Below are 13,521 nucleotides of genomic sequence, written 5' to 3'. Positions count from 1 at the left end.
TAGCAACCAACTGACTTTCCTTGTATGTAAACAGCTTCTTCAGGGTGGAGAGGCAAAGCCCTCTTAGCTTCAAGGTAGACCTTGCTCTTTGATCTCTCCGGGCTTTGGGTTTCCCTCAGCCTTCCTTCTTTCATCTCCCCTCCCCCTCCCCGCTCCCCCGCTCCCCCCCTCCCCCAGCGTAGCGTTTTGTCAAGATAGCGGAGGTCTTCAAGACAGATGCAGAAGCAACTAACCAATCCGATCACATTCAGGAGAGCCCTAACACCTAGACTCACAGCTGCCTTTGGGGGCTCTGCAACCCCCACAGCTCCGTTTGGAAGGAGGCTGGCAGCTTGCACCCCTGTTGTCAGCTGCTGTTACTCGAAGTGCTACCTCCTCGGCAACAGCAGCTGCGCGGGCCAGGAAGCCCCTTGCCTCAGCCATAGACCCGAGAAGCCNCACACAGAAAGCACACCAGCAATCCCTCCGGCAGGGGTGCACCCCCACCCCTCACGACACACAGAGGCTTGCAGGGTGACAGGAAGGGTTAGTTATGATAAGAACTTCCCAATCATGAAAATGTGGTTCCTTTCCCCGAAGAAGAAATGCTTGGAGCACCTAAGGTCAATGGTACTTCCAACCCCATCAGAGAACCTGAAGCCAAGCCAACAGATCGGGCAATGTCAGGAAGAGGTAAATGTGGGCTCCGGGCCAAGAACGGCCTTGGGGGGCGGGGGCGGGGGGGGGTGCACGCGCTCAACCAGTGATGGACGAGCCCAGAGAAGGAGCCTGTTTCTTTGGACACGTGNCCTTCCTTTGCAGAACTCTGGGGGTTAAGTCAAATCCGGGAAAGGGAAATCTTTTCCCAGCAGCTCCGCCCCAGTGACTCAGGCCAGGGAGGGAGATCTAGGACAGTGGACAGGGAACTGCAGCTTCCCGGCTCTTCAAGGGCTGTGAATCAGCAGAAAAGCCAACTAGCAGCAAGTGGAACCCCATCTGCTCCCTCCAGGGTGCACAGTCTCTCTCTCTCTCTCTCTCCCCCCCTCCCCCTCCCTCCCTCTCTCTCTCTTTCCCACTCACCCCCACTCAGACTATTTGTCCCTTTCCTTAAAACAGCCAGGCAATGAACTCCTGTCCCACTGGGCTCAGATTTCGGGAAAATGCCTCCCTCTTCCATCCCATCCCAAAGGGAAGTCTTCCTGACCCCTGGCTTCCCTGTCAGGTCAGTAAGCTCCTCCCAGAGGATCTGCCTCCTCCTTCTCTGACATCCTTCCTTTAGACTTGGAGCTGCCTTGATCCCTCCTCAAAGGGAAACAACATTNTCTTCAGCTGATAAAGCCTTTCCCAGGATCCCTGCTCCCTGGCTCCCTGGGCCTTTGACAGCCCCTGACACTCCCCAATCCCAACAAGAATCAAATCCAGGGTGCCCTCCCGCCCTAGTTCACCACATTCCCATAGCCTGCCTGGTTCTGGCCAGTTGCATTGGGTTTGGATGCTCCCTAGACAACCTTTAAGAGACAGGGCCAGTTCTGAGGCTTTATAGCCACTCCCTGAGCCAAGTAGCTTTGGAGCAAAAATCACAGCTTAGAAGAGATGGAGGAAGCTAGGCATTAATCCAGGCACTCTGAGAGGCAGAGGCAGGCGGATCCCTGGGTTCAAGGTCAGCCTGCTCTACAATGTGAGTTCCAGGACAGCCAGGGCTACACAGAGACTCTCAACAAAAAACAAGATAACAAAAGAGAAGGAGCAGGTGCAGAGCCAGCTCTCTCATCTCACATNCTCCAGGATTCCAGGGCCCTCTGGCTCTTTCAATAGGCACCCTATTACCAGTTGCATTATGAGGCCAACAAGGGACACGGGTAGCAGGTCCTGGCCCAAACCTGAATGCCTGGAGCAGAGGAGGGGCAGGAAGCTGGGGGTGCCTGAGGAGAGGAGAGATGGCTGAGGAGGTAGCAAGGCTTCTCTCTAACTACCCCTCAGCTTCCGCTGCTTGTGGACGTTGTACATCGTGGTGCGGAGCCTAGTGCGCACCACGATGTACAACGTCCACAAGCAGTATTTTAGAAGCTGTGCATACACGGGCACACTCGTGCACATGTCCCTGGTGACAATTCTGCCACATTTGCTCATCTCCTGCAGAGTCCAGCTGANGAGCCATGCAGCTGGAATTAGNTGGAAGAAAGGCTGAGAAGGGCTGCTCCAGACAGCACAACCACACTTCCACTTAGCCAGCCAGTGACCTACTTTAANCTGCCCCCAGCTGAGCTCACCAAGCTCCTTACCTAGATGTCACACCACCGACTTCTTGGTACCAAGGCTGCAAACTGTGCAACAGCCCTAAGACTCATCAGTCAGTCCTTCTCCTGGAATCTCTCCACCCTTTACCCCACACCCGGAGCCCTGGTTTTTACAACTGCCTTTCTCCTTCCTACTCCACGGTGGTGTCTCAGGGCTTCACTATGTGGCTCAGGCTGACACGAACCTTCTGGTTCAAGTGATGTGCCTGCCCAGGGGCTGAGGCTACCTACATAGTTTCTTATCTACATTCAGGCTTCAACTTGTACCACTGGGGTGTGAATCTTCCTCTGTACCTCCAGGGCCTGGCTTCAAACATCATTTCCATGGATAAATCCTTCCATGAGCNCATACATCTGAGAAACTCACTGTTCTTTGGAACACAGTCTGGCCAGACTGCTTGGTGGATAGCAAAGGAGGAAGGGGAGGGAGGGAAGGAGGGAGGGAAGAGGGAGGGAGGGAGGGAGGAAAGGAGAAAAGAAGACAGGGAGGGAGAGAGGAAAACAGGCCCCCACCTAGGTCCTTACGCATGACTCTTTATTTCTTTTTTGTGTTTTTTAGGACACACTCTCAGTAATCCAGGCTGGCCTTAAGCTCCCTATATAGCCAAAACTGGGCCTTGATCTGAGCTCCGGCCTCCATCTCCCAAGTTCCAGGATAACAAGCATGCCCCCACGGTGACTCTTTTTCACAAAAGCCAGAGTGCCCTTCTCTCTGTGTCACATTTCTCAACATGGCCACTGCACCCCCAGCTGAGAGATATTCAGCCTCTGTGACTCAAAGTCCCACCTCTCCATTCCCCCAACCCAGGTGCCCAACTCCTCTGTCCTCCCTCCTCCTGGCTTCTGCAGGCCAGTTCTAAGTCCTCCTTTGTAGGCAACACCCCCCTTGTTCCCATCTGACCAATCTCTTGTTCCTGAATTGATTANGCCATTAGTCAAAGGTCAAGGTCTCTTTTTCAGGGCCTGAATAGGTGCTGGGGATGGGACATAGCTCACACTTTCAAGAGCTCTCCGTGAGCCAAAGATGATAACACACTATGAGCCTTAGGGTCTATGCAGGCAAGCTCAGCCCAGCAGACAGGCAAAGGCCATTAAGCAAGAAGATGGTTGGCATATAGCCCACCCTCCTCCCCCAGTTCTGCCTCTGGGATAGTACATCACCAAGGCCTTGGAACGTCTTTTCCTCCAGGGTATTCTAAAGTCATTTCCACTCCTGTACTGAAACTTTTTAAAAATAGCAAAGTCTTCTTGGCCTTGCCACATCCCTGCCACGGCCATCACTGCCTCATGACCTCAGCACCTCNTCCTACCCGAACACCTCNCAGGCACTGTGCTCTGTACTGANCAGGCAGTGGACAGCCCCNTGTAGACTTCAGCCGCCTTCCGTGTCCCTTGTCTTCAGGATCTGCTTCTGTTCACGGTGCCCCCACCCTCACCTGGGCCTCCACAACTGGCTCAGCCTCTCTCCTCTACCTAGCTGGGCCACTGCACTCTGACAGTTACTGTGACATCTACCGTCACTTTGTGACGTGAGTAGTGACGAGTATCACTGCTAGAGATGAGAAAAGAGAAGCCAAGCTGAGTCCTTTCTGTTTGTGACATGTTACTTACTCCCCTTTGGGAATCATTCACCTCTAATCTGAATTGGACCTAGCAGGGAAGGAAATGAATAAATATTTAACNCAAATCCATCTACTCAATCTTAATAACAACTATGAGGTACTGATCACTATAGACATTTTGGAAATAAAAGAAACAAAAAGCGGGGGAGTCACATCACATGCCTGAGTTCATGAGGGTAAGGGTGCTGGGCTGAGCCCTAAATCCAGGTGATCTACTCCTAAAGAGAAAAGAATTAAGTGGGTGGGGGAGTTGGAGGACAGCCAGAAGGGGCAGCCTTGACAAGTCTCCCAGGAGAGACTGGGAGACAGGAGGGGAGAAGGGAGGTGACACCCAGAGGAAGGTGACACCAGGCAGGGTTCTGGGACCACTGCTTTAGAAAGGTGTGTAGAGAAAGGGAAAGGAATAGACACAAAGGAGTCCCCACAAGGAGGCTCTGGAGACTGACCAGAAGAGAACCAGGAGAGAAACGGGAGGGAGAAAAAGGCAGGTCTCAGGGATAATGCTGGGCCAGGGAGAGGCAGGACCCAGAGAACACTGCCGGTGGTACAGCGCACCCAGACAGCCAGGGAGCCCCCAGGATCTACACAGAATAATTATGGACACACAGAAATCAAGGGAACATGAACACTAGGCTGAGGCCAGAGAAAAGTACATTTTCCAGTGACGAAAACAAGCTGCTACCAACTTCCCCAATTGGAACTGTGGAATTGGAAACTGTGAGACTGACTTTTGGGTCTGTGGGGAGGGAGCAGGAGGATACATGGCCTAGGTAAAGAGGTATTAGCTACTTAAGGAGGGTCAGGCCAGGAGGGACCTCTTGTCTGGAAGCAGAAATGGAGGCGGCAGAAAGTCAGAGGCTGTCTCAGGTTGAAGTCTGGGACCGGAAGGCTTCCCAGCTTTGTCCAGTTTCGGGTCCACTCCCAAGCACGCTTTCCCAAACTCATCCCGCCAAGGCGGATCTCCTAGCACTCAGTCTTCCAACACCCTGCCCCACGCTGTTCAACCTCAGCCAGAGAAAGAAGGCTTCTCCGTCTAACTCCACTGGCCGAGCAGCTGGCCTGACCACAGCCCAACACGGGCCAGGACCTTGACTGTCAGGGGCTCAGGCTTGCCAGCTTGGCTTGCCGGATTCTCTCCCTCTCAGATTTCTCCCTTCCACATCTCAGGGCAGCCCCAGGTAAGGCACAGCAAACCTGGAGTCAAACTAAAGCACAGAAGCCCCTGCCCCCATCTCTACCCCTAGTACAAGCCCACTCCTGCCCGGCGCCTCGCTAGCAACCCACCCTCCCCTCCAGTCTCCCATCTCACCAGTGACAGCAGCAGGCCAGGCACGGTGGGGAGACCCATGTCCGGCCGGCAGTGGCCTCTCACTCCCCCATTGGGGCTGGGGTCAGGGCAGCAATTGGCAACGTTCGTGAATGAAGTAAGACGATCGGACCAGGTGGCCCGGGCGATGGCAGCCTGGGCCTCGAGTTCGAGAAGCTGAAAGTCAGAGGCAGATAGAGATCATGGTATGGTCCTCCAGGACCTCGCACCCAGTAGGCCNGATCATGAGCCAGAGTTCGGAAAACTCGGAGAAAATTTAAGCAGAGGGGAGAGAGGAGGTAGGAGGGGAAGGGAGAGTGGCAGGGGTGGTGTTGCAAGAGCGGGACCGGAAGAGCCTGGGGAGAGGCGAGGGAGGAGGAGGGAGGGAACTAGGAGGAGAGAGGAGAGGGCCAAGGTTCTTTAACGCTTTGTAGCCCGGGTCCCATAGCTTGGCGCCCCAAACCCACTTAACACCACTTAAGAGCTTGAGAGTCCACAGAATTACAGTTCGGACTCCTCTGCTTTTGAAGTGGGTGAGCTTAGACCGGTGGACTAACCCCTCTAAGCCTGTTGTCAAATTCACGGAAGGAAGCCAGCCCACCTATCTCACGGGACGGCAGGCGGGAGTTATTAGTGGGAGGGCTATATCTGATGCTCGCCAAGAACTCCTTTGCTTCGCGCTCTCCCTCCCTCTGAGTTCCCTCTAATCGCACTTTCTTGGACGTTTACCCAGTCAGCCCAAACCGGGAGGGAAATCAAATGTTCTTTTCTACCCCGCCTGGGTCCTGACCCAAGGTCCCTCCCACTGACTCTCATCTTGTGTCTTCCAGACAAGTCCCCAGCTGCCCACCATGGCTCGGTCACCAACGGTGGGGTACGGGTGAGGGGGTGTCAGGCAGTACCCTCTCCTAAGCCTTGGTTGTCTCCCCAGTTGTTAATTTGGAGTGAAAAGTGCCTGCCCTGGCATAGCAAAGAGAAGCCATGAGAATTCAGGCTTCTGTAAAGGGCTCCCATGGCCCCTTTTCCAACCTGTGTGAAATAGGGTTTCATTTAGCCCAAGCCGGCTGGCCTCAAATTCACTGTCTAGCTGAGGCTGGCCTTGTACTTCTCATCCTCCCACCTCCTACCTGCTGAGACTACACGTGTGCACCACCACACCGAGCTCTAGATATCCTGATGCATCCATTGGGACTGACCCAAAGATAGTTATACCACAGTCTGTAGCTTTAGGGGTGAGGAAAAGGCCTCGGGACTCTGCACACTGGGAGGCTGATCTCCAGGAATCAGGATGCCTGCCGAGCTCCTACTGCAAGGCCCACAGTTCTCTCTGTCCTTTTGAGTAAGACCTTACCTTCTGATAGCATCCCTTACTAGGGATGGCTGCCTCCTGCCATCCCCATTTGGTCAGGTCTTCAGTCCAACGGAACCCTGTAACACCCGGGGACACTATTCACTCGAGTGCCCTTGAGACTCAATGACCTTTATGCATGCCAGTTCAACCACCCTGCGGTCCTTTAAAAGCAGCTGAGACTTTGAGACATGGAGGGAAAACCCAGGAATAGGGGCATAGGGCTCGGGGACTTAGAACCAGAGATCCTGGCCCTTCTCCCTGTGAGCTACCCTGACTTCCAACCTCCAGTATCCTAACCCTGATGATTCCTCTCCTCTGTGACCAGTCCCAAGGCAGAGCAGAAGACCAGCTGGAGGTGTCCCTGCTGCTGGAAGCTCACTCCCCTCTATCAGACTGGCCAGTTTTCAATGGGAACAAGNCAGGAAAAAGAAATGGTGTGTGTGGGTATGGGGTTGAGGGGTGGAGGTGGGGCTTCCCCAGCATAGATGAGGCCTTAAGTTCATCCCCAGCACACACACATACACACACACACTCACACACACACACACACATACACACACATACACACACACAAATAGACACAAAACACACTAGCACATTTCTCAAGGCTGGTTTGCTGGTAAGATTCATATTAATATTAGAAGTATTTGCCACATGTTAAGTATCCTACAATATCAATAATTTGTAAATAATAAATAACAACTCTTCAAGGTCCCATGCTTAATATTACAAGGAACTTTTAATGGTCTATCTGTGCAAACTGCCAAAGCCATTATTACTCAGAGGTTGGAACAAAAGGGGACTTTCCTTCAGGGCTTAGGATAAATGCTGATTTTTCTTAGCACCTTTGAAGCTTTGAGACAACAGGGTACTAACATGCTCCATAAAACTTGGTTTAAGACCGTAAAAGCAGGTGAATCTGAGGACGTGAAAAGCCAGCTAGTTTTACAGAGGAGATATGACTAAGAGTAAGAGTAGAAAAGGCATTGGCCATCGGAGAGATGGCTCAGTAGTTAAAAGTACTTGTTGCTCTTGCAAAGGTTCAGGGCTGGGTTCCCAGCACCCACATGGCAGCTTATAATTGTCACTAATTCCAGTTCCAAGGGATCAGACACCCTCTCCTGGCCTCAGGTATGCATGTGGTATACAGAGATGCATGCAGGCAAAGAGCCATACATATAAAATTAAAATAGTAAATCTTAAAATAAGAAATAACCGAAAAGATGGTGTTTGGTTTCCAGACCTGGGACAAGGGACTGAGGTGTCTTGTGTTGTTTGTTTGTTTGTTTGTGTTTTTGTTTTGTTTTGTTTTGTTTATTCNAGACATGTTTTCTCTGTGTAGCCCTGGCTGTTCTGGAACTCACTCTGTAGACCAGACTGGCCTCGAACTCAGAAATCTACCTGCCTCTCCCTCTCAAGTGCTAGGATTAAAGGCTTGAGCCACCACTGCCAGGCCCTGAGGTGCATATTTTGCATACCAAAGCAGACCTGGCTTACAGGTTTTCCCAGCATCCCTCAGTCCCTATCTGGAATACCCTGCCCCAACCCTAAACCTTCCAGTCCAGGAGCTGGTCTACCCTTCCCACAGTGGTTCCTCCCTATATAATCCAGACATTTTGGACTCCCCGCCTCCTCCTCCCCCTGCTCTCCCTGTGCACATGCCCCCTTCTCTTTCTCTCTCCCTTCCCTATCTCCCCTTTCCCCATGGTGACTTCCCTTGCCTTGTTCCTTGGGGATCAGTGAACTTGCCTGCCCAAGTACAGCTTCCTTATTTTTTTAAAATGTATCTAATGTATATGAGTACACTGTCGCTGTCTTCAGACACACCAGAAGAGGGCTTTACAGAGATCCCATTACAGATGGTTGTGAGCCACCATGCAGTTGCTGGGATTTGAACTCAGGACCTCTGAAAGAGCAGTCAGTGCTCTTAACCACTGAGCCACCTCTTCAGCCCCACCCTTCCCCCCAGGTGCAGCTTCCTAATAAACCTGCCTTTAATATAATCTAATCTGGTTTGAATTGGCTCATTTCACCAACGACGGAGAAATAACCTGGAGAGATGGCTCGGTGGCTAAGAGCACTTGTTGCTCTGGCAGAGGACCCAGATTCAGTCTCTAGAACCCACACAGTAGCTCACACCCACCCATAACTCCAGTTCCAGGGGATCTGGAGCCCTCTTCTGACTTCTGTGGGCACCAGGCACTCATGTGGTACACATACATATGTTCATGCAAAACATGAATACATATACAATTTTTTGAATGCCCCCACCCCAAGAACCAACAAGAAAAAGAAAACAAAACAAAGTGTGACAGTGGGTAGAACAGGGGGCCAGAGCTGGTGGTTAGAGAAGGCAGATCAAAGGATGAAGGAGAGAGCTCCAGAGAACAGCCACCCTCCCCCATGCCTCACACATGCACAGGGACCTAAAGTCACTCACATCACTCACGCCAGAGTGAATCCAAAGGGCACTGAGCTCCAAGTCCCCGTGACTTGGACCCTGGCCACAGTCCTGTCAGTCAATACCCTGCTTTATACATAGAAGCCAGGTGAATCACTGAAGATGGCCTGGAACCCAGGCCAGCTCTGTGACAGGTAAAACTCTGGGTAAGTCACTTCACCTGAGATGCCAGATAAGGAAATGGGGAGGAGGGAACCCCTTTAACACTCTGACCCCAATGTCNGAGCAATGGTCTTCAGGTGAGACACAAGATAAGGTCAGACCTCTGGGAGGCCACAGNTGCATAAGGGGGATTGGAGCTCGGGGAAGGGAGGTGCTGACAGCAGTCCCAGTAATAGATCCAGCTTGGTGCCTCTGTCCAGCAGGTCCTCCCTTCCCAGCCATGGCAAACAGGGATGGGCAGGACAAGACTGGGGCCAAGCAGAGAAGGAGAGGCCAGAGCAGCCACACCTGAGGCTGTGACAGGGACACTGTTGACACAACACCATTTCCTGCCATTTGCCTGAGTCTAGGAAAGGGAAGTCAAAGCCTTCAGGTCACATGACTGTGGCCTGCTCCTTCCTTCTTTCTACAAGATCTCCTTCTCCACATACCTTTGATCACAGACTTTAATTCAAAATGGCCAGATCTTTACTACACTACAGCACTCGGGAGGCAGACATAAGTAGGTCTCTGTGAGTTTTGAGTTCAAGGCCAGCCTGGTCTACATAGGAGTTCCCTGAAGAGGGGGATGGTGGTGGGAAAAAAAAAGCCCTGCTTCTCCTCCGCCTCCTAAGGATAGATATTGTGATGCATGGGAAAACAGAAACAAGTCTTACTCCCCATACATGACAAGACAGGGGCACTTCTGGGTCCCAGGTCTGATCACTGGAGTGGGCAGAGGGACTGCAGGTGAGAAAAGCAGGGTTCCACTCAGACACTCCCCAGCTTCTTTATTGGGGTGAAAGGGTTCCCTCTGCCCCTCTCACTGTGGATAAGACTACCCAAGGCTCTGATAATCTGGAAGAACTGGTCGAGCCTCCTCCTCTTCCTCCTNCTCCACCTGGGCAGTGGGGGGGTTGGGGGAGGGAGAGTGGCAGAGGTTAGATCTCCGCTGGGTGATATTGGGTACCACCAGGGTGTGACAAGGAGGAGGGTGGCAGAGGTTACATCACAGCTGGGTGGAATCTGAAGAAGACTATTCTTGATGACATATAATTGTGACCAGTTTGGGATGGCTGCCTGTCCCCTCCCTTCACTCTAAGACCTCCCCCAAAAATGTAGGCAGTGCCTCAGGGACTTGCATGCCCCTCCCTAGCCATTTCACGGGGCCCCATCCAGGACTGCGGACACTGTTTGATGGAACAAGCATTTATTGAGTATCTGCCAACCTTTTCCAAGTGGGATACTGCGCTAGAACNGAAGGATAAAAAAATGAGCAAAACTCATCCCTGAGTACAGTTCAGTCTACCCAGGGAGATGGACACAAAAGAATGTGAGCATCTAATACAGTATGCTGTGGGGGTGAGGGGAGAGGGGGCAGTCCTGGGGGAGACAGGATAGGGTAAACGAGTTCACAAAAGCAAAGGTGCCTTTGAGCAGGGAGTTTCTAGGCTGAAGAAACAGCTCAGAAGGCACACAAGAAGGAGACAACGCAGAGGCACTGGGGTACAGGGTACCAAATGAGAAAGAGAGTCTTGAGAACGCAGAATACCAGGCTTACTCTAGCCCCCACCCTGAGGAGTGAGGGAAGGAGACTTGCCAAAGAACTAACAAGGGGGCTTTTGGGTGGGGTTCCCCACCCAAGTTCAAGAAGGGGAGCAGACATCTGTGTCCTTGAAAGCAGTGAGGCCAGGCCAGTCTCTGGTCATGGGGTGGGAAGGCTGTGGCCACTTCTCTGGGCCTTGTTTATATGTGTTCAGTTCGTTTGGTCGTTTCCCGGGAACGTTCCTTGTCAAAGCTCCAAGTCTGGCTTGGCTGATCCAAGGGTAAAGGGGACTTGCCCGTGCTTGTGTGGAAAGCAGTGTTCAGAAGCAGGGGCAGGGCAGCTCTGAGCAGCTCATTAGCCCCTGTCCTCTGGACAACTTCCTGGGCCCCTTGCTTAGCCTGTTCCTCCAGGACACACCAAAGACAGCTGGGCAGCTGTGGAAGATGTGCTGAAGTGATGGGAGCACTGGCCTGGGTGNGAGGAGCACTCTCTTCTCTCAGAGCGCCACCGCCAGAGCACAGGCAGAAGAGTCAGGCACGGCTGAGTCCAGTGGGGAGGCAGAGGGGCCTAGGGTAGCATAGGCAGGTGGAGGGGCTGTCAGGGCCAGGGGAGGGGTCGTGCCCTGCTGGGGCAAAGAAGGTGGCGGGGATGTAGGGTGGGGACAGAAACGGGAAGGGAAGGAGGAAGCTGGGGTGGAGGCCACCTCCCTGGCACCCCTGGCCCCTCTTCCTGGAGACCAGTACCGGCTCCGGAACCTGTGCAGTAACATGATGAGTGTGATGACCAGGAGGTCGAAGATGAGCTCCGCCATTTCCACCACAGACAGCACAGATGAGCCGAACCACAGGCTCCACTGGCTGCCCAGGTTGGACAGGAGGCTGACCATCTGCAGGAGAAAGAAATACCCATGCCCTTACCAAGCCGGCTCCCTTTGCCTCTGGGGCCCACCTGGGATTCGTAGTGCCTCCTTGCCTTGCAGGGGCAGCTTCTGATTGTCATCACCAACGGAACAAAACGGTCATGAGACCCCAGAAACAATCACGGATAAGGTGTCAAGGGCCTTCTTCCAGCTGTCTGCCACATGTGTGCCTCCCCTCCCCCTTGTCCCCTATCCAGTTCCCCTCTCCAATTCTTTCCCCTTATCCTGANCGCCTGTCCCTTTTTCTTGTTCTCTGCCTCCAAGGCACAAACCCTTCTGGCCCTTCAAGGTGACCCTTTTGTCCTCCCTCAGAGCTACCCTGCCAAGCCCCCAGGAGATCCCAGGCTTCCTGACTAAGGCAGGCCATACCGTGACAGAGGGAGACTCCGAATTAGTTTTATAGTTCAGCTCTTTGAAGAAGATGTTGAGTTTAGCGACTCCGTTTCTTTGGGGAAGGGGAGAGAGTGGGAAGAAGTGGAGGGTTAAGGCCACCCATGGGCCCTCTCCCCAACATCTCCATCAGAACCTCTTCCCAGACCTCTCCCTCCCACCCCCCACCCCACACACAAGGGTCCTGCCCAGGAGTTCAGGAGCAGGCCTGACCTTTTGTTGTTGGTAGTATAATTGTTCTGCAAGGACAGCATCTCGAAGATCCAATCCTGGGGGGAAATGAGGGGCCAGGGGTCACCTCCATATCCCTCAGGTTTCCAGGGATAGGTGGTATCAGTCAAGTATACCAACATGGATGATCTTCACAGGGCCATTGTGTTATGTCCACTTGCACGTGTGTGCAGCTATGTTCACATGGACATCCACCCCTTCCCTCCAGACTTTACCTGGGACTTCACAGATGGCCATCTTGAATAGCCAGCAGAGAGCTTGTAGTTGGTCACACTGCAGACAGATAAGAGTGCTTAGTGATAGAGGGGGAACCTCCAGCGACCTTTATCCTACNAGGCTAAGCAGCCACTGCCAAGCCCAGTCCCAGGAAGCACCTCACCTGCATGGCTTCCGGCACTTGGAGAAGCAGCCCAGGCTATCCAAGGAGAAGGCAGCCTGTAGTTTATAGTAGCAGTAGCCTGTGANTGGAGAGAAGCGCCTGTTTTCTGAGGGCATCCTCACCTCTTCCACAAGCAAGCTCTTACACACTGCCTGGGCACCCACTATACAAGAGCATGGTGGGAGGGGCAACCACAACAAAATTGTTTATGAAAGCTGGGGACTACACCGGTCCAAAAGGCACAAATTAAGTCAGAAAAAAAATGGGAACAATGGTTGCATAATAAAGGGGTTAAGCCACAATGAGATACAATGTTACACTCATTAGGAAAACAGTTACAAAACAAAACAAAAACGGCCAGCCAGAAGCATGGGGGCCATCACTTACTGCTGCTGGAAATATGAGTTGGTACAGCCACCTCCAAAAGTATGACAGTCCCTCAGAAGGTGTGAACAGTTACCATGAGCCCAGCTGAATGTGCACAGCACCATTAGTCACAAAACTACAAACTAGAAGCACCCAGATATCTATCAACCGGTTAAGTAAATAAAACTGTGTAGGACAGAGCTGGGCACAGCAGGACACCATAGGAATCCCAGCACTCATGGGCCCCAGGAGGGAGGACTGCTGTAAGTGTGAAGCCAGCCTGGGCTACAACATGAGACTCCACCTCAACAAGTGAAAGTTGTATATCTATAAAACAGGATNCTGCTCAGTCGGAACAAGGGATAAAGTGTTGATGTGTTATAACATGGGTGGACCCAGGAATCACTGTTACAATAAAGAAGCCAGTAGGAAAGACTCTCAGCTCAGGGCTCTGTCTCCATGAACAGTTTGTTCAGCACAGGGGCTCCTGGTTGCTCAATGGCTGGCAGTGGGGGTTGGGAAACCTGGGAGAC

General features: G+C 52.5%; 2 protein-coding genes across 2 annotated transcripts in view; both read right to left on the bottom strand.

Moving 5' to 3' along the window:
* The window catches only part of Tnfrsf1a (TNF receptor superfamily member 1A), a 12,192-nt gene extending 6,623 nt beyond the window's left edge, over positions 1-5,569 (bottom strand). The window contains exon 1 of the mRNA XM_021164794.2: positions 5,208-5,569. Within this exon, the coding sequence (XP_021020453.1) occupies positions 5,208-5,246 (39 nt within the window). The 5' untranslated portion in view covers positions 5,247-5,569. The remainder of the gene's footprint in view (positions 1-5,207) is intronic.
* A 4,797-nt stretch (positions 5,570-10,366) lies between these two features.
* Scnn1a (sodium channel epithelial 1 alpha subunit) overlaps positions 10,367-13,521 on the bottom strand; it is a 24,275-nt gene continuing 21,120 nt past the window's right edge. The window contains exons 6-10 of the mRNA XM_021164186.2: positions 12,623-12,774; positions 12,459-12,516; positions 12,226-12,281; positions 11,992-12,067; positions 10,367-11,589 (exon numbers count right to left, since the gene is read on the bottom strand). Coding sequence (XP_021019845.1) covers positions 11,200-11,589; positions 11,992-12,067; positions 12,226-12,281; positions 12,459-12,516; positions 12,623-12,774 — 732 coding nt within the window. The 3' untranslated portion in view covers positions 10,367-11,199. The remainder of the gene's footprint in view (positions 11,590-11,991; positions 12,068-12,225; positions 12,282-12,458; positions 12,517-12,622; positions 12,775-13,521) is intronic.

Source organism: Mus caroli, chromosome 6 (genome assembly GCF_900094665.2).
Source record: "Mus caroli chromosome 6, CAROLI_EIJ_v1.1, whole genome shotgun sequence".
Classification (NCBI taxonomy): domain Eukaryota; kingdom Metazoa; phylum Chordata; class Mammalia; order Rodentia; family Muridae; genus Mus; species Mus caroli.
Note: the sequence above shows the minus strand (reverse complement) of the source record. Positions and strands in the feature narration are given on the sequence as shown.